Source organism: Pavona decussata, unplaced genomic scaffold (genome assembly GCF_977016875.1).
Source record: "Pavona decussata unplaced genomic scaffold, jaPavDecu1.1 SCAFFOLD_161, whole genome shotgun sequence".
NCBI classification, from domain to species: Eukaryota; Metazoa; Cnidaria; class Anthozoa; order Scleractinia; family Agariciidae; genus Pavona; species Pavona decussata.
Genome location: NW_028145572.1, coordinates 4,144,778 through 4,167,015, shown reverse-complemented (window position 1 = coordinate 4,167,015; position 22,238 = coordinate 4,144,778). Strand labels below are relative to the sequence as shown.

General features: G+C 35.3%; 1 protein-coding gene across 2 annotated transcripts in view; it reads left to right on the top strand.

The window, feature by feature from the left end:
• The first annotated feature begins 167 nt into the window (after positions 1 to 167).
• The window catches only part of LOC146464910 (dynein axonemal assembly factor 9-like), a 39,845-nt gene continuing 17,774 nt past the window's right edge, over positions 168 to 22,238 (top strand). The window contains exons 1-13 of one of the 2 annotated variants that reach the window (XM_085129191.1): positions 168 to 328; positions 11,641 to 11,726; positions 13,005 to 13,017; positions 14,003 to 14,077; positions 14,199 to 14,230; positions 15,004 to 15,128; positions 17,158 to 17,251; positions 17,737 to 17,830; positions 18,593 to 18,620; positions 19,413 to 19,490; positions 20,153 to 20,211; positions 20,779 to 20,821; positions 21,270 to 21,325. In XM_085129191.1, coding sequence (XP_084985317.1) covers positions 240 to 328; positions 11,641 to 11,726; positions 13,005 to 13,017; positions 14,003 to 14,077; positions 14,199 to 14,230; positions 15,004 to 15,128; positions 17,158 to 17,251; positions 17,737 to 17,830; positions 18,593 to 18,620; positions 19,413 to 19,490; positions 20,153 to 20,211; positions 20,779 to 20,821; positions 21,270 to 21,325 — 872 coding nt within the window. In that variant the 5' untranslated portion in view covers positions 168 to 239. The remainder of the gene's footprint in view (positions 329 to 11,640; positions 11,727 to 13,004; positions 13,018 to 14,002; positions 14,078 to 14,198; positions 14,231 to 15,003; positions 15,129 to 17,157; positions 17,252 to 17,736; positions 17,831 to 18,592; positions 18,621 to 19,412; positions 19,491 to 20,152; positions 20,212 to 20,778; positions 20,822 to 21,269; positions 21,326 to 22,238) is intronic. The other variant, XM_085129190.1, reaches the window with a different exon arrangement.

Below are 22,238 nucleotides of genomic sequence, written 5' to 3'. Positions count from 1 at the left end.
TAGTGTTTGGAGAGTAAGTTTATATATTAAAGAGGGGCGTAATCTGAATATCCTTGAAGCGAATCGTGCTCAAATATAAACAAAACTTTTTTTCAAACCTGTCTTTTACCGCGCCAATTTGGATTTCGCGGCAAAGTTCGTTATCAACCAATTAGATACAAGGAGACGTGACGTCACGTTTCTCGAGTAGCACTCAAAATGGCGGCCATTTTTGTTGTGGGGTGGTGTTGTGAAAAACCATGAGCGATTTTGCAAACAAAATACCCTTTCTGAGGCCTGTTTCGGTTAAGAAGATAAACAAACACCGACTTTCCTCTCCGGCTGTCAGGTATGGCAATATGTTCTGTTAATTTACAGCTTAAAAAACGCGTATTTTGATTCGGTCGCTGGTATATAAGCTTATACACAGTGTCCTTCAGCTGGTGCACAGCTTAAAAGTTTTATCTTTTTATTTCTCCCAAGCCTTCTGTTTTCGTAACTGGAGTTTTTCTTAACAGGAAACAGTTTTTGTAACAGGTTTTCTCTCAAATTTCTTTCTCCTTCCGCTTAAATCTACTTAAAATAAGCTTATTATATTTACAAGCGTAAAAGGGCTTCCAATGAACAAGTTTTTTCCAGCTGAATTGACGGTTAACATTAAAATGGGCTTAAAATAAAGCTTGTTATTTACGACGGAGATGAATGTTGTTGTCTTCCAAGTTGGGAATCTTTTGATTTTTAAAACATTGGTAATTATTTTTCTGTGAATCGCAAAACATCTTTCGCATACTATAAGATTAAGCTTGCATTTTGCTCGAGATCAAATAAGTTATCTCCCACACTTTCGTTTGATAATATTATTCAAGGTTAATATGTATATAAACTTACAGGCGTGACGTTGAGTTTGCGGAGAGAATGTTTTGTACTGTAATTAAAACATGTTCGATGTTCTGGACGCTTCCACGGACCCTCAGGTATCCAAGGTTTTTAGAACCGAGCAACCAAAGCACTGATAAGGAATTTTTTCTTGCGATTTCGTTAATGAACGAAATGGCCTGAAATGCACAAATAATAAAGATGATTGCTTTCTCTTTTAGTCAGCGTAAGCGGTTAGATAAAAAGGTACCGACCGATAAAAACGCCCTCAAAATTGGAATTTGTCACTTTCTTCATGTCACTTTAAATCTTTATGACACTTGTCATAGCACTTTCTTTACACATTCTGGTGGTGTTAAAAAGCTTTCAGTCATATGTACTTTGAAATTTGTTCCTTGGATTTAACTTTCATGTGTCACTGCTGTTTCTAGAATGGTGTTATTCTTTTTTTTTAACTGATTTCAGTTTGTGTGGCTAAAAGTAAAGTTTTCTTGTCACTACACAATGGATCTGTTTTTGCTTTAAGGCAGGAGTAGTTTTTCATCTCTCTGAACTCACTTACTCTATGTTTACACATATTTCTCAGCGGGTGACAGGAAACTTTTGTCCCTTGGAAAATAATATGATTCCTATGTAGGTTCCTGTGTTTGCTATCTAGTATCTTTTATTCTCAAAAAGCAAGTTGACTTCATAGATAAGGGAACCTTGTTTTATCAACCAAAAAGGTTATTCATTGTAATATTAATTCAGTTAGAAAAGAGAATAATGTTGTTCATAATTTGTACTTCTTTTGAGAGAACGTCTCTTAAAATAGGAGCATTAAAGATGTAATAATTAGACATGGTCCTGCACTCCACAAAACTAAAATGGTTGTCACAACCTTTGAAAGGCAATGTACTTTGTGAGAAGGTTATTTGGTCGAAAATTCATTGGCAATAGTGTAATATCGGCTTGGTCAGGAACAATGAAAGATGCATAATATGTTTTTCTTATTCTGTGCATTTTCAAATATCCACGAATAAACATCAAAACCCAAAGTAAAATGCTATGTTGTGTTGCAAAAAGAAGGAAAAAATGATGTCTGACCTGTAGAGACTTGACTATCACTCAACTTTGTGCTGAATAAAAAATGTTTATTTTGTACATTTAAAGTATTTCATTCCCCAAATGTAGGCTCTAATGTTTAAATTAGTTTAGTGTTGTAATTGTACATTAATATGCAATGTGAGTCATATCAGAAAACCTCTTAGGGGAGGTTGACTGACTCTTAATAATATTAACATATACCGGTAAACTTTGGTAAAAGTTGCTCAGGGGTGGACTTGAAATAATGTGTAGTTGATTGCCATGATCCCAGTGAACACCCTCTATCTTGACCTTCTTTCTATCTCCAATAGAAACTAGTTTCCTTTGAATACTTTCTGCAGATACTACTTATTTTGTGTACTGGCAGTCTTGAACTCCTCTTTCTTAAACCGATAGCTGTTGAGTGTTTGAGATGGTGGGGTCTACTGTGCTTTTAATCCAATGTCCAAGTAATTCATTGGATGGTGAGGTTTTCCTTGTGCTGAGAGAAATAACTAAAGGACCATACTTCCTTGAACAATTTTATATTTTTTTAATGATAAACATCCCAAAACTGGCTTGAATTTTCAACAATATATTATCCCTGGTAGTAAATGTTGTGAGTGAAGCCTTCACTTACCTTGTATATTATTTGTACCTTCTTTTCATTAGTGAGTTGATGGTGGTTATTTCAGGTTTTATGATACCAGGGTTGCACTTATTCAAGTTAAAATGCTTAATCAAAGGTTGTTTCTAAATCGAGGAAATACAGTGTATGCAGGCATTAAATTTTCAATATTCAGCCGCAACCATCTGCCAGTGATACTGTAGGCAACAATGGCTGTTGAAGAGGCCTTAAGGCCCTTTTCCCCCTGGAGGGATCTGGGGGTCTTCTTCCAGAAAATTTTGAAATCTAGAGGCTCAGAAATTCAATTTCCAGCATTCTGGGCAGAAACACATAGTAGATAATAGATTTCAGATCTTTCAAATGATCCTGTTAACATTATTATAAATGCTCATTCATATTAGAATGGTTCACAGTCATTTTTTTTCTATTTAAAGTATTTTTTAAGTCACATGCTTAGTAACTGACGGTGAAAGGCATCACTAGGCGGTGATACCCCGCTGGTAGCTGGCTTCTAATAAAACCCCTCAGCCTGTGTAATGTGTTGTAAGGGATTGCAGTTATTTGGCATAAAAATAATTAACTGCACAGAAATTGCTGAGTGCATGAGCTTTTATTCAGGTTGTTAAACAATGTTTTACTGTAACTTTCTGATAAGCTGATGTTGGTGTCAAAAAATGCTTTCAAGAAAATGAGGATAAAGTACACTGTGATTTTTCATCCTGCAAGCTTGTCTGCTTATTAAAAGCTCAGCGCTTTAAAGATTAAAAGCATCTTATGGACAAAAGTAAATGATATTCTGTTGAACTTTTACATGGGTTGCCAGGACAATTTATGAACAATTGTTTATTTTTCAAACTCACTTGTCAGTTTTTGGTGTACATTGAAAATGCTGTATTTGAGAAAAAGAATCCCACAAACTGAATTGTGAGTTGAGCTGGTGTGTACTGAGTGAGAACAAAAGTGAACGCAGTGAATGCCCTTAGAGGATAATGTGTCAGGTTGCCCAAAATAAAATAAAAATGAACAAATGTGCATCACAGCCAATGTGCTAAGCTACCCAATGTTGTCCAAAAGAAACCAAATTGAGCAATTGTGCTTGGTGTTCGACAACTGATTATGCTCCTAATGCCTACATGTACCTCAGATGGTGTTGTCCTCTTTGATCAATGCAATATATTTTTGACACTGTTATGTGTTGATTGAGAAAAATTATACTTTGTTACAGGAGCATCTGCTTGTAGTGCTTTACCTTCAGTCAGGAACTGCTAGTATGTATAGTCAGTGATTGTAGAGAAACTTCACTTTAAAACTGCACCATCCCTTTTTCTCCATCAACTATAATTTGCTGACCCTTATTTCAAGGTCAGAAAAAATAAAAATCCAACCTATATTCAGATGATTGTATTTTTAGCAAATTTAGCCCACATAACTTTTAGTAGAACTGTCTTTGCTTCTGTGCTCCTCTGCAAAATAGTCGGTGATATTGTATCACAATGGCCTTTTCTGATCCCGTGATATTGTGTTCCAAACATTGGACACCAATAATTTTCTTCTCTCTGCCAGTTGGTTATCACTAAAGTGGGCCTGCCCTTCCATTCCATTCTACAAGTGAAACTAACAGTAATACTTAACATACCATTCAGGGAAAAGAAGTTATTTTCCTTGGTACTTCATGCCACAAAACCACGTAAATCCGTGGCAGTTGTGAGCCACTTTGCTTGTTAAAGCTTTTACCTACCTACCTACCTACCGACCTACCTACCCACCTACCGACCTACCTACCTACCTACCTACCTACCTACCTACCTACTGACCTACCTACCTACCTACCTACCTACCTACCTACCTACCAGTCCCTTTGCTTTCAGACTTCTATTACTGTATGTGTACTCTCCTCTTTGTAAATGGTTATTAACTCCAACCAACCAACTGACTGAGTGTCCCAAAATCAGAAAATGTCAGTGGCAGTAGAGTAAAATGGGGATACCTTCAGCGATATCTGAGATGAGTGTACTTTTTAGGGGGTCTGTGCAGAGGCAGCTGAAGTTTTCTTATATTCCTTCCTTGCTACTAAAGTTACATGACTGACCTGTGTGAAAGTCTAGATCGTGACATTATACAATAAATTATATAAAAAATGGTAGAAGAAAATGTATTCTCCCTTATATCTTTAGTCTCTGTAGTTGTGCTGTTTCTTTGCTTTGTCTCTCTTTGCGCGTAAGTGGGCAACACTAGCCCTTGGGCAAACCTAGCATATGGCAAATGGTGGACTAGCATTTCACCATTTCATATTCTTTCTTTGCCTTCTGTGAATGAAGCTGGAACTTAGAGCACAAACAGTGTGGAGCGCTTGTTGTGGTTTTATCGTAACAAATATTCTTGGAAAAAAAATCTGATGTGCCATGCTACATGTATCTTATTGATCTCGTAGAAATGCCAATAATTTTTTAAGAAGTTGTATGGAGTTAATATTAAGAAAAAAACTGCTGTCTTCCATTCCAACAAAACATTTCTTGAACTTTATGATGTAAAATTCTTCACAGGTTTCAGCTTTCAGAGCATTTTTTTTTCAGATCCAACATCTAAATATTCACCCTTGCTTTAAACATCTCATTATTGTTGTAGGTCCATGTTATGACTGGAACAGACAAATTAGAATTTCTAAGTGAAAATTACAACTGTTGAATGAGTGCTCAAGGTGAACCGTACTTAAGTAAGAGCGTGTGTTGTTAATTCTAGTTATACAGTCATGTAATGCAAGACAAGAAAGTAAAATCTTTTATATTTTATTCATGCACCTTTCCTTGCACAATTTGTACGTTTATGTAAAGCCATCTGATGATGACTCTTGTGCAAGCAGAACATTAATTTCTTTTCTTCTTTACCTGAGTTCACCATATCCTGATTTACATGCACAGTTGTTTTAAAACGTGTAATAATTATTATTGCTTTCAGTTGTTTGTTTTGTGTCAGTTATTTTTTGAGTGAAAAGTTTTAATAATTCTTGTGCATTTAATGCCACGTTTTCATCTTTGGTACACATCAGTTCCATTATTATAGACAAACATAGGCTTGTAATGCATGTAAAAGCAGGATGTTTCCTGACAAGTGGTCAGTCATAATATTATGACATTAAAACACATTGAAAAACTTGGCAAGCACATAGCGAATATAGTGAACCATAAGAGTTGTCTGTGATTAGTGATTTTCTCCTTTGTATGGAAGAAATTAACAATTTGTTTTCAACAATACTCTAAAACCAGTGTCTTTAATTTTAAAATTTAATAACATATAATCCCATAATCCTATTTTAGGTCAAATTATATCTGTAGATTGGTCACCAGATTGTGTTCCATATAGCAGTTATAGGTGTTGATATAAACATGTGGTCAATTTAAAAATTAATGTCTTGAGGGAAAAATACACTCTTGTTGTTTTTGGTATTTTTTGGGCCAATTAAATTTAATAAATGAAGTCTGTTTTTATTGCACTTTTAGAAAATATATACAGTCTTTTATTGTATTATGGCTTGTGGTTTGTACCCAGATAATTTGCTTAGAACCCAAACACCAATATTTCTTACAAGTGTGATACCTTAAAAACTGCCTAAAACAGTTGTTGCCCCTGCAGTGTTTTGACTTCTTTGGAGTCCATGTGTATCAATACTTACAGTTTAAATATACAGTTTGAAAACAGAAAACATCTCAGTTGTTATTGCTATTAACATGACAATTTATGCAGGGTGGTTGTGTTTGGAGTAAGATGAATAACAGTTTTTTTTAATGGTGTCCCAGTGAGCTATCAATTTAAGGAAAACTAACCTAGAGGTACTTAGTCTAGGAAATCGTCTTTCGGGTCATTCTGGTTGATATATTTTCAATCATGAGTTGGATTCAAGCTATCTGTGTTTCTTTTATTGACAGCTAGCATTTTGCAAAGACGTATAGTACTGCATGTTTGGAAAATTGAAAGGAATTCCTCTGTTATTCAGTTGCACCATTATTTTGTTCTCCTTTTTACAAAGATGTTGGATCGCTTAGATCTTAGATCTGTCGATTAAATTCTTTCAACTGATAATCCAGGTGTGCTAATTTCTCGGCAGCAACAGGCGATTGGTGTTTTTTGTTTGTCATCATTTTTCAACAGACTTCAGATGTTCTGTTTGATTTGTCAAATGAAAAGAACACTAAAACCTGAACACACCAATAAGCATCTAGATGCTCTGATGTTGTTCCTGTCGACACAGACAGACAACATCAGTAGCCACAGGATCTCAGATGTTAAATGATTAATCACGATATGATTATTTAATGAAAACTGTTTTCACATATAACTTAGTTGCTGTTGATCATTTCTTTATCAAATGGCTGCTGTTTACTGGTAGTAATGTTGTGATTTTGTGGTTATATGTGATAAATCTAATGTAGTCCTGGGTTACCCCTTTAAGCAGAAGTCAGTTTGTTCTAATAAAAACAGATTTTCAAAGTTGAAGTCTGCCCTTTTCACCTTATTAAAACTAGTTTTGTATTAATGTCTGTAGAATATACATTTTTTCATCAGTCACGTGCAGTAGGAGGCATTGGTATCCCTACTTCCCCTAGCTGTTATATATACGTAACACATAGAAATGACTTGGTTTCAGTAAGGATTTTCTCCTGTTTAGATTGATTCTGATTTGTAGTGTTTGATTCCTCAAGCTTGTTCATGGACAGAAATTTACATTTTTCTCATTATTTGTCATACAAAAGTTGATATTTTTAACTGTCCCTTGATTGAACAAAGTTTAAACTTTGCATCAGGTGGTTAAATGTTGATGTCTGTGGTGATGTTGCAGATTAATGGTCTTGACACACTTAGAAATGAACCTGAATGTGACAATATTATTATATTTGTATACATGTGTGAATGAATTTTTAATAGTAACTTCAAGGAGAAATTAATGATTTATTATAGTAAGTGTTCTATCCAAGGTTATCTTATCTTCTTACCGTAGAAAGTTTGTTCAATTTATTAGTTTTTTTCCAGGTTAAGCTATCGTTTCAAAAAATGTATTTGATTTTTATACTAGCTTGTTTGTAGCTTGAAATTCTCATTTTCAGTAATTGAAAACGATTAAATATTTAACATTTGATTCAGCCAAGGTGAGACTTGGATACAGCTGGTTAAATGTCAACCTCTTCTTTTTAGGACCACATGGACTCAGGAATGAATTTCAATTAGCAAAATTGTTATTGAAATGAAAAAACTAAATTTCATATTGATTTCAGAACTCTAATGTAGGGAACAACAAAGCAAATTAAAAATACTTGCATATTGTTATTTCTTTTTTAGCCTAAAAAAGAAATAATAGCTAATTAGCTATGTCTTGTAGTTACAGTATTAGCAAATTGTTAGCAAAGGTCTTATCCCTCCAGCTTGTTTTTAATTTTTGATTAAAAGGGAAAATTATTAAATTTTTTTAAACTTTGACTGAGCCAAGTTCTGACTTCTTTCAACTGATTTAGTGTTGGTCTTTTTGGTGACAATGAAAATTCTAGAACTATGGCTTTATTTCCGTTTGTGTTTTTCATCAAATGCCGGGTCAGTGGAAGTAGTATTCAATTGGTCAAGTGCAATTGTAGATTTATGGTTAATTGAGCAGCTATTGGAGGATTGAAATTCAAAATAACAATATAGAAAAAAATGTAATGGAGTGGTAAAACACTCTATTAACAGTCCCAGCTGCAACCATTTCAGCAAGGAGAAAAAAGTTACTGGTTAAAATTGTTACAAAGATTGCCAAGTTGGTGATTTTGTCTTCTGACTGTGATTGAGGTTGTTTTTCTTTTAATTTCAGATCCAGACAAAATAAAATAGTGACAATAAACCCACAAAATAATTTCAGTTTGGTTCTTTCTATTCTTTCTCTTCTTACAGACAGCTTCAGGACAGTGTAAAATGTACATGTACAATGTCTTATTAACATCTGATGACATAACAGGTCTCTGGAAGTCATTAATAATTCATTTTCTTGCAAGTTGGACATCCTCTCAGTTGTATCTTGTGTCATTTTATGGTAATCAACTATTGCTGGAGTAACCTGATTTTCAAGCCATTTTAAATGACATGTTGAGATGATACATATATCCATTTGAGTCCTTAAAATACATACAGCTGAGGGATAAACTATATGACTTTTGAATCTTCGAACCAATCAGCACACAGATAGACAGCTGAATAGACCAATCCACCAAAACAATCATGATACAACTGTAACTTCATATTTAGCAGTGATAAAGTTATGATCCTACTGTCCCAACATTGCATTGCCAAGAGCTAATTTTTCCTTACTGTTTAATATGCTGTCTTTTCCAGCCATTTCCCAAGGAAAATTATTTTTTACTTGGGGCAGTTGCCTACCCCCCCCCACCCCCCTCCCCCATCACCTTCTAGTAACATGTAAACTCTAAATTCCACTGATCATTACATTTTACTCTATTGTCAGTTAGACGTAATGTTTAATGACAACTTTGGACCTTGTAACTCCTCTATTATATATTTTCAAATTCCTGGTTAGGGAAACAGCAGCTTCTTTTGATTAGCATTTTTCAACCTTTGAGCATATATCATTGGAACGGCTTGGTTTCATAACCGACCTATAGTACATTTTAGATAGGTTAATTTGTTTTAATCCAAATTCACTGGATTTTTTGCATTTAGCCTTCAGTTCCTTCAGGAAATGTTGCCCCATGTTTTATCTGTTGTTTTATGCTTCATTTGCAATAAAAACCTATGATTATTGTCAAGATTTTTGTTTTTTTATTACAAAACAAAGCACAAAGCAATGGATAAAACATTGCAACAAAATTCCTGAAGGAATTGTAAAAAATCCACTGAATCTGAGCTAAAACAATAACAAGGAATCTAAAATGCACTATAGGTTGGTTATACACTGAGCCCTTCATTTAGTATACAATATTTTAGGTTAACTCTTGCTATCACAGTTGTCTTTTTCAGCATTTGTTACAGTGCATTTGGGATGAAAAAGCTTTGAAATCATAAATATATATACAGTCGAACCTCCCTTTGCGACCACCTCTCGTTAGCGACCACTTTTTCAAAATAGCAAAAGTTTTCAAGTCAAATTACTATAGATGGAACCTCTCGTAAGCGACCACCGCTCGCAAGCGACCACTTTTAGAGATGATTGTTTAAAATTTTCAATATTGTTTTTAACCTCCCGTAGGCGACCACTTGACACACAATCTGCTGTTTCTCTCACGGGCAGAAATTGATTGTAACATATTGGCCCACATCATTACAGCGGACGCCGTATTAAAATCTAACAGCCAGAGCTACCGGAAGTGTCTCCTGACATTGAAACAAATGATAACATACACATGCACTATAGTGTACACTGAAATAAACTTTAATCAGGTTGAATCCCTTATAGGAAAGAAACTCTCTTATCTTGTAAATAGCATGCATGTTCACGCACGACCGGTGATGACTCTCTCAACCTTGTATTATTCAATAGAAAAATTGTGGCAATAAAGAATGTCAACTGGATTATGTAACTGACAAAACAAACAAACAAACGCCAAAGTTGTTGATGTGTTACGCTTGAAATGTAACATTGCAAAAATGCCGTTTACTGTTTGTTCCTAAATCAGGCAGTCTAAACAAAAGTTTTTACTTTGGGTTTCGATAAGCCCTGGCAAAAGGGTTAGGTGTCCGCAATTACCATATGTAAGTTACCCAAAATTTAGACCCCCCCCCCCCCCCTCCCGTGGTCTGACCTCTGGTAAGCGACCACCCCCCGTAAGGGACCACATATCCTTGACATTATGGGTGGTCGCTTATGGGAGGTTCGACTGTATATTTTTTACTTCAGTGTCCATGTGAGTGCCCTTTTTTTAGAAATTAATTTCTTTTAGCCTTCTTGTTCACATTGATTAATATTTCAAATTTCAAACTAAGTTTCCCCCGAATTTGCATCAATTTGAGCCAAGTTAATTTCAAATACTCCTGTGCCATCCTTCCTTGCTCATTACTGTTCTGTTTATATAAACAGAGGAACATTTTGGAGTCAATAAACTGCGAAGTTGTTTGTATCTATAATTGAAGGGGTGCGTGGAAAAAAGCCTTAAGTGACATCTGATTGACTGCTTAATTCTCCTAGCAAATTGCCTTGTTCTTCCTTGTATGAGCAAAGGAGAATTTGACATAAGATGAGATGTCACTTAGGCCTTTTTCCACTCACCCCTTCTATTTATACAGTGAAATTTTGTTAAATTTAATTTGTCTCTATAGAGTGATAACCAGGTTTTTTGTGCCATTTGTCATGTCATTAGTTTTAACAACACAAAGCTGTTTTTAATAATCAGCTGATGCAGGGTGATGAGATAACGCAACTCATACATAAATGAGAACAATCAGATGAATCAGGCCAGAGTTACACACATCACACAAAACCAAGCACTTTTATGTAGAAAAAGGGTAGAAATTGTTGCTTAACTTTTAGGCCAAACATTTTTCATCACAAGAAACGTCAGCTTGCTTGCAAAGACAGCAAGTGAAAGCATACAGGACTGATAGCATGGTAAATTGAAAAGCTGTTCTGGTTGCTATTTTTGTCATAAGATTGAGAGAAATGCTGTAATTTGCTTGCATGTACACTGTAAGTGATGAACAGAAAATGACATTTGCTGCTCAAAAATGTTTTTTTTTTTCTGAAATAATTTGGCTGGTAGTGGATGGGTTGATTGTGATAATTTAATTTACTATGATAAGGTGCATCTGCTAAAGATACTTGGTGACAAAGTAATTTGTGACTGTTTAGTATCCAAGAAATTCATCTAGTAACCTCATTTCTAGAGGTGAGGCCACTTAGTTATTAGGGTTAAGGGTCTAATGGAAAGCGTCATGTTCATCAGCAAGAAAACCAAGTGTACAAAAGTTGAAAAAAAACAAAAACAAAAAAACCTTTAATTTGTGACTGTTTGTTGAGTTTGGACTCCGCAGATTGGTTGCTAATTAAGAATTACATGCTTTAGCCCCAAAATAGAGAATTATAGTGTTACATCAGTCTGTTATTTTCTTTTAAATTTTAGTTGCACCAGACTAAGGAGAGTGCAAGAGTTGATTAAGGGCAGTGAAAATTCGTTGACCAAAGTAGATGGTGTTCTTTGTATCCTAGGTAAGATTACCGTTTCATTGAAAACTATATCTTACTGCTAAATGTATGAAATGTTGCTTAATATTTTTTGTACCGTGTAGCATGAAAATTTTGCTGGTTCTAATGTTTGCGGATTGACCTCGATCCGCAAAAATTAGTTCCCACAGAAAAAAAATACTGCAAAATAAAATGCCGCAAAAATTAACTCCCCTCAGTCAAATTAAAAACTCTGCTTTTAATAGACTTGTACCACTGGGGCGATATACATTGGACTTAAAGAAGAACATTAACATGATTTTCAATTGGAAAAAACAACCAGCGCTTAGATACAATTATGGCAACAACAACAACAACCTTTATTTTACTTGTGATTAATTAGAAAGATTGTTATAATAATTATTATATTCTTTTATAGTAAAATTTTGTTATTAGTCTTTATCTAGTCTGTATTATCAAACCGTATTGATGAAACAGTGTTTTGTTGCAGTAAGGTTTTACCGTGACATGTCTCTAATATGTAAGTAGAGTGAACTGGGACTCAAGATACTGTACTATAAAAGTTGAAAACATTAAGGTTTCTTCCAATTAATACTGCTGCTTGAACAGAGAACCGCAAAAATTTGTTCCCACAAAGCACAAAAAATCGCCAATTGGCAAAATAAAACTCCCGCACTATTTTTGTGCTACACGGTAGGTTGATGGTAACACTGTACATGTAGATGTGCAGTTTTTTCGGATTAAGGACATACAGATGCGGTTTTGCTTTTTCTGCAACATGCTTCTTTTTTTTATTAAGAACAGTTCACTAAGTTGTCAATAGGAATAAGTGACCTGTGAAATTCACTGCCAACCTCAAGCAAATCACCAGTTTACCACCCACTTAATGCTCTGAAAGTTATAGCCATTCTATAAAGAATTTAACTGCAACAGCTGCTTGCTTCACAGTTTCTGTCATGTACTCTAAACCTTGTTTTTCAAATGGCCAAAGTTTGATTCCAGGCATTTCATTAAGGGTCAGATATCATGTAATCGACTGGGTTTCAACATAACTTTGCCGAGCTGTTTTTAGCCACTTAAACCAATTTTTATTTTTAAATAAAGAGGTTACATTAAAAAACAAAAAACAAAACCCAACATTTTCTCCTTAAATATAATACCCTCTGTTTTTTTTTATCTTATATAAAAATGGGCAGTTTGATCATTCTTTGCATTAATTTTATCTTTAAAGTCTGAATTAATTAGATTATGTTTTTACTTGTCATAAATGTTCAATTTATTTTAGTTTGTTTTCTTTCACAGGTGTTGACAGCAGGTAAGAAAAGTTCTCTAAATGTTAAAACACAAAAATTATTGTAAGTTAAGTTTATTCAATATGTGACCAACTTATAGTGAGTTTCCATATGTGTTATCTTTGATGTTAATACAGCGTCCTGTAGAAATCATGTTTTTTTTTTACCACAAACAATACCATGTCAAATTTTGATGTGTTGTATGGGCTGCTGGCCTCAAAAGCCTTTTGTATATTCAAGGTTTTGAAGGGATTAAACTTTCAGATGAATATTTTGTTGGTGTAAAAATTGAGCTACAAACAGACCATTTCCGAGTTGCTTTGAACCTCCTTATGAAAGCAAGGCTAAGTGCAAAGTTTTTGTTAATTGAAAATTAGTTTTCATTCATATGCAAACAAAAGTAATTTTCATATGAAAAGTTTTGCACTTAGCACCACTTTCATAGTGAGGTTCATAGCAACTCGGAAATGGCTTATTGTCTGCATGCTCACACTACATTAACTTTCTTCTTGAACACCTGTTTGTGCTAAAAGTCATTGTTGGGAATCAAATCAATTGACGATTGGTGTTAAACTAAACATTGTGATATAATATAACACTGGCTGAAAGTTGCCCTTATAACAAACAGTTCACTAACTATTTATTAACTGTGCCCCCAAAGCAGTCTATTTTGTGATCTTGTATTCTTTTAATGTTTTTAAAGTTTTCCTTTCAAGACTAGAGGGAAAAATCCAAATTTTGACAAATTTGACGAGTGATCGTTGACAGTAATGGGGGTTTTATTAGAAGCCAGGACCCAGGTACTGGCACCCATTTACCCTGTACCTTCCTTTGGAGAGATTTAAAGTCAGTTTAAAGGAGACAAAATGTAATTTATTGATGAGCGATGCCCAGCTATTCATCATTAAGAACCCTCCTGCATGCACCACAAAAATTAAGGAAAACCCTGCAGTAACCTTACTTAGGTCAAATTTGTTGATTTCTGATGACATGGTGGTATTATTTTAGGTACAATGGTGGGACAAAACAGCTTCTTAATTACTTACTATTTGGCTATTGTGAGCTTACACCAGCTGATGTGAGGTAAGATGAAATAGCAATAAAACGTGGGATAAAAAATGTTAAATTGTTTCACTTTCAATGTAGAGTTTTAAGGTGTCCTGGATTCTAATGTGACATGCATTTTCTGATTGTATCATTACAGTGGCAGTAGACTTACAGAGGAGGATCTTGAAGGTACATACTTTCAGACTTTAATACCGAGACACAACAAACAGTTACTGGTTATGTTGAAGGAGTACTCATTTCTGATAATGTTGTTCCTGAAGTGGCATGACTGTGTATTTGATAGTGTATGTAATATTAAGGACGGTGCCTACTAATAGCGAAGAATTTTTGTGCAGTTTATCACTATGTAGTAAAAGCAGATCTTAGTAGCAGCTATTGAAATCCAAAAAGAAAATTGGGGGTAACCAAGCTGTTTTTAGAGATAATTAAGCGACAATAATTAAAAAAAACAGTAAAATACAAAGCAATGTATTGCGCTTTTTTCCAAATTGAAGCTTTAGTATTTCTGAAAAATGTATGGTTACCCCCACTTTTCTTTTTGGATACCAAAATCACTTGCTAAGTGCTGCTTTCTCTGCATAGTTTTAAAGCGCGCAAAAATATCCCTGTATTAGTAGGCACCACTCATAGGAAACCCGACTATCTCGAGATGCGCAGAACGTATGTGCTGTGACAAAAGTAGGCACCGTCCTTAATTGGTCACATGAGAAAGGGATAAGGTTGCTACAATTCATCTCCCAGCTAGTATCAGAAGAGATGTATGGGGAAGAATGAGGAGAATTTACTGTTAATATTGGGTCTAACAGTTGATGACAGATTGCTTAGATGGAGGCCTATTTAAGTTGCCTTGGTTTGTAACCTTCTTTAAAAGTATTAAAACTTTATAAAGTATACGCAAGACTTCAACATTCATTTGTGATTTTGTTTCTTGTTCTTGCCAGATGTAGTTGTTGTTGTGAAAGCAGAAAGTGTCCATGTGTATTGCAATCCTCTTATCTATCCTCATCTGCTTCGCTACATTGCACATTGGAGAAATCTACAAATCCACTGCTTGAATAAAGAAGAGGTATTGTATGATGCTGCTCAATGTCTTACATAATAATACTAAAGTTTACAATGTATCTGTATTAGATGGATAAATTCTCCCAGTTTAAAACATGAGCATAATTTTATCTGTTTGCCTGTCTATTTAGATGGAATTTGAGAATGAGTTATCTGTTTGTTAAATTCTGTTTTCACACTGGGCGGACCGTTTACGTTTCTGGTTTGTTCAGTTGTTCCTCCGTTTGCCCAGTTCTTCTTGCTATTCATAAGCATAAACATGTTCTAAGGAATAAAATTTAACCGATTAAAAGCTGTATTAAAACATTACGAAGAAGTTCCTTCATGTTTTTTTTCTCTGTCATGCTACAGAGAAAGACTTCTTCTTTCTCCGATCTGACACAAATACCTGGTAACAAACTCGTTGCCAATCTTTCGCAATGCCTTGAATGTAGGGGCTACCAAGCTTCGTGTTGACAAGATGGAGGACGCAGAAAATGGAATGAGGACACGGTAAACAAGTCCTCAAAACAAGACTTTATTTCAATTACTTTATGGCATCGATACTCAAGGTAGTCAGGAGTTTATTCAACCTTTTCACTTAAAATATATTATTCTAAATCGAACAATTGCTTGTGGGTAACTAAAGAACTGTTCATTGCCCTTTTGACCGAGTGTTTGCCACCCAAAATTCAGCCGGCGATGACCTCTTTCCCAGCCGGCGCTTAGCGATAACCCTGGTGCACTGCAACCTGTTAAATACAAAGTGTCTTTTAGTAGACAGTTATCATCAATTTGAAAGTGTATGGTTTAGTGGTTGTCCTGTTGGACTTTTGTTTTGATGATTGGAGTGTTGTTATTGTTTCCTTAGACTAGACACTTTTTTCAACGTTTTCTTTCTATCCAGGTGTACAAATAGGTACTGGCAAGAAACTGCTGGGGGTAACCATGTTAAGGACTGGCATCCCACACATGGGGTGGGAAAAATAGCAACACTCTTAGTTGCCTCAGAAATTGGGTTAATTTCTGGCCATATCCATTAGCCTCCTAGCCTTGATACGTAACTTTAGCAAACTTTAAGGATGGTACCTACTAATACAGAGGTATTTTTGTGCAGTTTATGTACAGTGTGGGAAATGTAGATCTTTGCACGGGCTATTGGAATCCAAAAAGAAAATTGGGGATAATCTGCATGCATTTTTTAGAGATAATTAAGGACCAATAAATATTCTAAAAAGTGCTAACATACAATGGAATGTATGGCATTTTTTATCAAATTGAAGCTTTATTATCTCTGGAAAATGCATGGTTATCCCCACTTTTCTTTTTAAATACCAAGAGAACTTCCTAAGTGCTGCTTTCTCCACATGGTTTAAAACCACACGAAAACATCCCAGTATTAGTAGGCACCACCAATAGGAAACCTGAATATCTTGAGATGCGCAGAACCTATGCACAGTAAAAAAAGTATAGGCACCATCCTTAACTGAGCATGAAACTCAAACTGCTGTCAATAGACAAGTGTGAAATACTTTAAAGGCCCACCGTTACCCAAGAGTCATTGCGGTCGTTTGTTTTTGTTTTGAAATGCTGTATTGTCCAAACGCATGATCTTATTGGCTGTCCGAACTCAAGTGGTTCATGTTGGTTTCCTCTACGACTCGGCTGAAGGGAAACAATATTCGTGATCGCTTATTGCTTTCTCACTCGACTTCTGCTTAAATAAAAGTGGGGGTTTTCATATATGAAAACTGTTCCTCGGCGCGCAATACATCTTAGGTGAATGTGGGCCTTTAAGTTCAGCAGCATGGTATGGTACCTTCTGATTAATAAATTTTATAGTGGCAGAAAATTCAGCGTTGACTGGTGGAGCATCTTGTACATGCACCTTCCCAAGCAATAATTAATGGACACTGAGATTGCAAACTGAATCCCATAGTTACCTAGCTATGGGAGCTAGATTTGATTGTAGCTGGAGAGCAGTGCAGAACATTTGCTAGGGCAGGTTTATGAATGATTTGTAATTCTTTTTTTGTTATGTGCTTAATTTCAAGTATGAAGATGATGAGGACAAGGCGGAAGAATTCAAGATCATTAGTTTCATATCTATGGTGAATGGATGTGATCGTCTTGGTATACCATATGGAGGTAAGCATTATTCATGTAGGCTGTTTTATTTTACGTGCCTCCACCACTTGTTACTTTCTTTGACCTCCTGATGATATGTTACAGCTGTAACAAGGATTTTTAGTCATTCATAGAGGACAGTATTGTTTGGTGAAGTATGATCAGGAGTTTGAGTTGCAGATACATGAATGGCTGCCTTGCTTGTAACGTTGTTCACTTTAAGCTGCAAAACCTGAATCAGTTTCTCTCAAGTATAATACATACCTGTCAATCACTGGGAAACAGTTACCCAAAATTGTCATCTCTAACAGGTGATGTGAAAACTAAACCATCTTCAGTTCTGTTGAAGTATGAGACAGTTTAGGTTCTGAAGGTACCTTGATGCAATCTGTTTAGTATTTGATTCACGTAAAAGGTTACAAGTTGTCTGTATGCTGTGTGATCAACATTTGAAGTAATTGCTGCAAGAGTACTTCTATTACCTGTTTTGATTATTCTGTCTGCAGATGCAAGCCCTGGTGACAAGCTACCTCCCTTTGATCCATTTGTTTTGGAGAAATGGCCTCTGATTCAAGCATTTGCCTTGGAAGGTTTTGGAAGGTATTGAAGTACCTAACAATAAAATTATGATGATTATCAGGGCTGTTAATTGTCACATGTAGTATGCAGCAGCTTGCTGTTGTACATGTGGCTGTCAACTGAAGTGATCGAAGATAGCCCCAGCTAGTCTCAAAGTTTAAAAGCAACAAAACAATTATTAGTTATCAAGCATAAAGACCAGCTATGTTTCTTGTGGAGCTGGCTTTGCAAAAGTTTAATGATAGCCGTGGGTAAGTAGACTGGTGTGAGTCAAGGGTTATGGGATTGTTTGGGTAGAAGGATGGAAATTGCGCCAATGGAAAAGTGCATTTCTTGGCAGTCAGTTGCACAGGAAATACTCTTTTAGATGAAAGCTGTTCAGCAAGAGCTTCACTACCCCAAGGAAGTGCTGAAAATTGCGTCTTAGTTGGCACAATTGTCCATCTGTATACCCAGATGATGACACAATCCCTTACTTGTCTTTTCTAGTTTCTGGAGAAGGAAATGCAGTCTTCATGTTGATTTCTGCTTTTGTTTATTAGGTAGTTTACTTGTTGGTGTGGTTAATTACAGTGGTTATGGATTTCATATAGTGTAGACTGCATGAGGTTATCTGTGATTCACAAGAAATTGAAAGGATTACCAGACAGTGCTTTTCTTAGATTTTTTGTTACAAGTCCTTCCTTCATTATTACTAGATTTGGTGAATCATTTTTACGATTCATTAGGTAAGGTTGGTCTTTCTTTTTAAAATTAATTCTTAATAGATTTTTTTTTCTGTAGTGGTGGATTTTTCACTATGAAGCATAAGGTAAGAAGAATGAAACAATAATTTATTTGCCACACATCAATTTTCCTCTTTGAAAATGGGTGCACCTCTAAGAAGCCTGGCTTCTCCTTAAAAGTGGCTAATCAAACTCCACTAATTAAGTCCAACAGGCTTGAACAACCAAGCTAAGCAGAAAAATTATTCTATTTTTGTAAACCATGGCATGTGGAATATATTTTTTCATACTAAAGAAGAAAAGGCTAAATGTTGAGCTTAGTGAGCATGATCATAAGTATGATAAAAACTACACGTTTTTACTTAGTAAAAGTTTTTAGGTGTTGCAGCTTATTACAGTTGTTTAATATTCTCACATGAAAACATCCAGTTCCTTTTCTGTCAACAATCACCACTTATTAGTAGGTGGACACACTTCATATTATGTCAAAGCTTCAATAACAATCATCTCCCATTAAACTTCTCAACGTGTGACTTTTTTGAAAACTTTTTTCTAACATTTGAGCTTGTAAGCTTCAGGTGTGGCTCAATTGCAAATGTTTAAATAAATTGAATAAAGTTATTATTATTGTGGTATACTGTTTTTTATTTTATCATGAGCATGCAGATCTACAACGGAAGTTAAAAACATGACCTTCCGCACTCTTGTTGGATCACTAAACTGTATGAACATGAACATTCATGCCCCAGGTTCACACACATCATACCAAACAAGTGGTGGGCTCAGGTTTTCCTGTAAGGGACTCAATTTTACTTTTTATAATTGCCATCTTGTGTTTTCTCATGATAAATCATTTTTTTTTTATGTTTTACTTAAAGGTTATTGATGTGACTCCACATTTGAACAAAATCTATGGTTTGTTAGATCCCGTGACTGTGGAGATGCTCATCAATGAGGTAACTGAACACACTATACAACAAACTAGAACGTATGAGAATGAAGTAGTATCCAGTCAGTGACACAGGCCTGCATACTGGGAAAAATGGAAATCCGAGTACTCCTTTCAAGAGTCTCAAATGTAAGACCTTCCGATTACTAGTTCGGATGCTTTACCACTGAGCTACAGGAGACTCGTGGCAGAAAAGGGCATTCAACTAGGTTCATGGGACAAACATCCCATGTACTACTGGGATTTGAATTCTAGAATGTGATGTGTATGCATTGAATATTTATGAATCAATCAAGCAGTGACATTTACTTTTAGGTGATGTTTGAAGCATTTTAGAGTGTGGATAAGCACCAAAACAAGTGCAAATATAAGATTGTTTTATAGTTGCCTTGATTGGTCTTTGTGCTACTGGTGTGTTCATTGCCTACATGTAGATCTGAGAAATTTGTGGAACGAGAAATGCAATAATTATGATATCATTAATTTATTCATTAGAAAGATGTATAGTATTACTTATCAGGCTTCATTGTTATCAACTTAAAAACAGCTGACTGACAAAAAACAACTAACCAATCAGCCAACCAATGAGTCTAGTTAAGCTTTTTTTGCCAAAATAGCATCTTTACCAGTAATGAACGTGGTGAGATCATTCTTTGTTATTGTTTCTAGACACTTCCATTATTTGAGCGCCACTGCAAATCTGTTCTGACAAATGTGGATACAGAAAGGTAAGTGCTAGATGGTAATGCATTCTGTTGTGTTTATGAACATTGTAAGAAGTTTTACTGCAAACCATTTGAAAATCCTGGGTCAAAATAGGGAAAGGACAAGCTGCCAGGAACTATGAGAAATAATAGCAAGAAGTAATGTGGTATATTTGTGTATGTAAATTCATTTTGAGAATTTTGAATGTTGTACCTTTCAAGAATATTTTCCATTTGTTATAAAAAGCTTATGTGTGGACAAACTCATGCACACCTGCCATTTACATAATTTTCCATTGAAAATTATATTTCAGACTTCACTTTGAGTGAATGACACCTAATCACTGTTTTCATGTGTATGCAGGATGTTTATGAAATGAACCGTAGTTTAATGGCCTCAGCTTCCATGAGTCTCCTGTCTCCGGTCTTAGGTTCGAATCCTGATAGGAGCACTTGGATTATGTTTTTCTGAGTATGGCTGTCTCACTCACTTAATAATACACCTCTCACATCTTACCTAGCTAGTTGCCATGAAAATTAACATTCCTTTGTTGCTTGAGTAGTAACAATCCTTCTTGCTTTCTACTGCAGGTCAAGTGACTTTCTTAAAGAGACAGAGAGGAGTTTAAGTGAGGTGCATATCCTCTTAGGTGTTCTCCTGTTCTCAGATTTATTTAAAAAAAAATATTATAGAAGTGTTCGCTGTGAAAACACATTTGCCAGCTAATTAGCTTGTCAGACCTTCAACTCAAAATTAACATGTTGGGTTTGATTAAATCTTTTGTCCTTTAGGGAAGGGGAAAGTGGTCATCAGATACAAGCATCAATTTCAAAATAATTGTGACATGCATCATTGTCCAGATCATTGTCTATTGCATTTATTCTTGAAGAGTTTGTAGTCTTCAAACCTTTGTTGGTCAAGTAAAACATGTAATAAATGTCTTGTTATATTTTTCATATCTTGTTTTCAGAGATACCCATTTGAGAGTGGGTATTTGTTAGAATATTTACAATAGTGATTAAAGTAAATCAGTATAATCCCATCTGTTATTTGATATCACTAAGATTTTTTTTCATTTTAGCCCATTGTGAGTTACTTTACCCATGGACACATTGCAGACAGAGGCACCACTAAGAGGTACTGTTGCAAACATAACAAGATGCCCCTAATGGCATTTTTGCGGGATGCTTAATGTGGCCTCATTTATTCCCATTGTATGTTTCGTAGATTTAGAAAACTATCCAAGCTAATGAAATAGTTTGAGTCACAAAGATAGCATTATATGGTGTCCCTTGTGTTACGCTACTTATCGTTGTACCGGAATTCCATTACGATAACACGGCCTGACTCACATCTATTCTGGTCATGTAATTTCAATAAAAGTGTAAGATTACAAATTGTTCTCGTTTCACCAAAAACAAAACAGAAAGAAAACAGGCAAAAAGCTTTCCTAAATGAAAACTTTTAGTAAAAATTGACAATCAAACCTTGAATCTTTTTGGGAAGTGGATTTCCAGTAACGTTTAAGCATCAATTCGACAAAGTGATGTGATGTGTGTTTTAGCTTATCAATGACCTCTTCTCCTCTCATTGTGGTTCTACAACTGTCAAACAAAGCATGATTTCCTTCGCCAGGAACTCTCCAATTTCCACCGTTTTAACTGTCGAGTGTTTCGTAGAAGTTATTCCTTCAATTTACCGCTTCAAAATGGTGTAAATTTTATTTTGAAAACGACATAGTTGAGTCTAAAACATGTAAACAATGTGGCCTCCACAATAGTCGACAAAAACATCCCCTCTAGGGAAGAGCAGAATTTAATCCAGGTTTATTGAATAAATCAAATGATGATTTGACGTCACACAGGTAGGGATGAGGGGGTCCCCTCCCTCATGATATACGCGCCAATAATGGATTTTCATTTTAGCCGCTTTTGTTGAAGACAATCAGAACAATACATCTCTACTAGGAGAGGGCAGAGTTTAATGAATAAATTAATGTGCAGATTTGAAGCTACCATGAGAAAAAAAGATATCGAGCCCAATTTTAGAC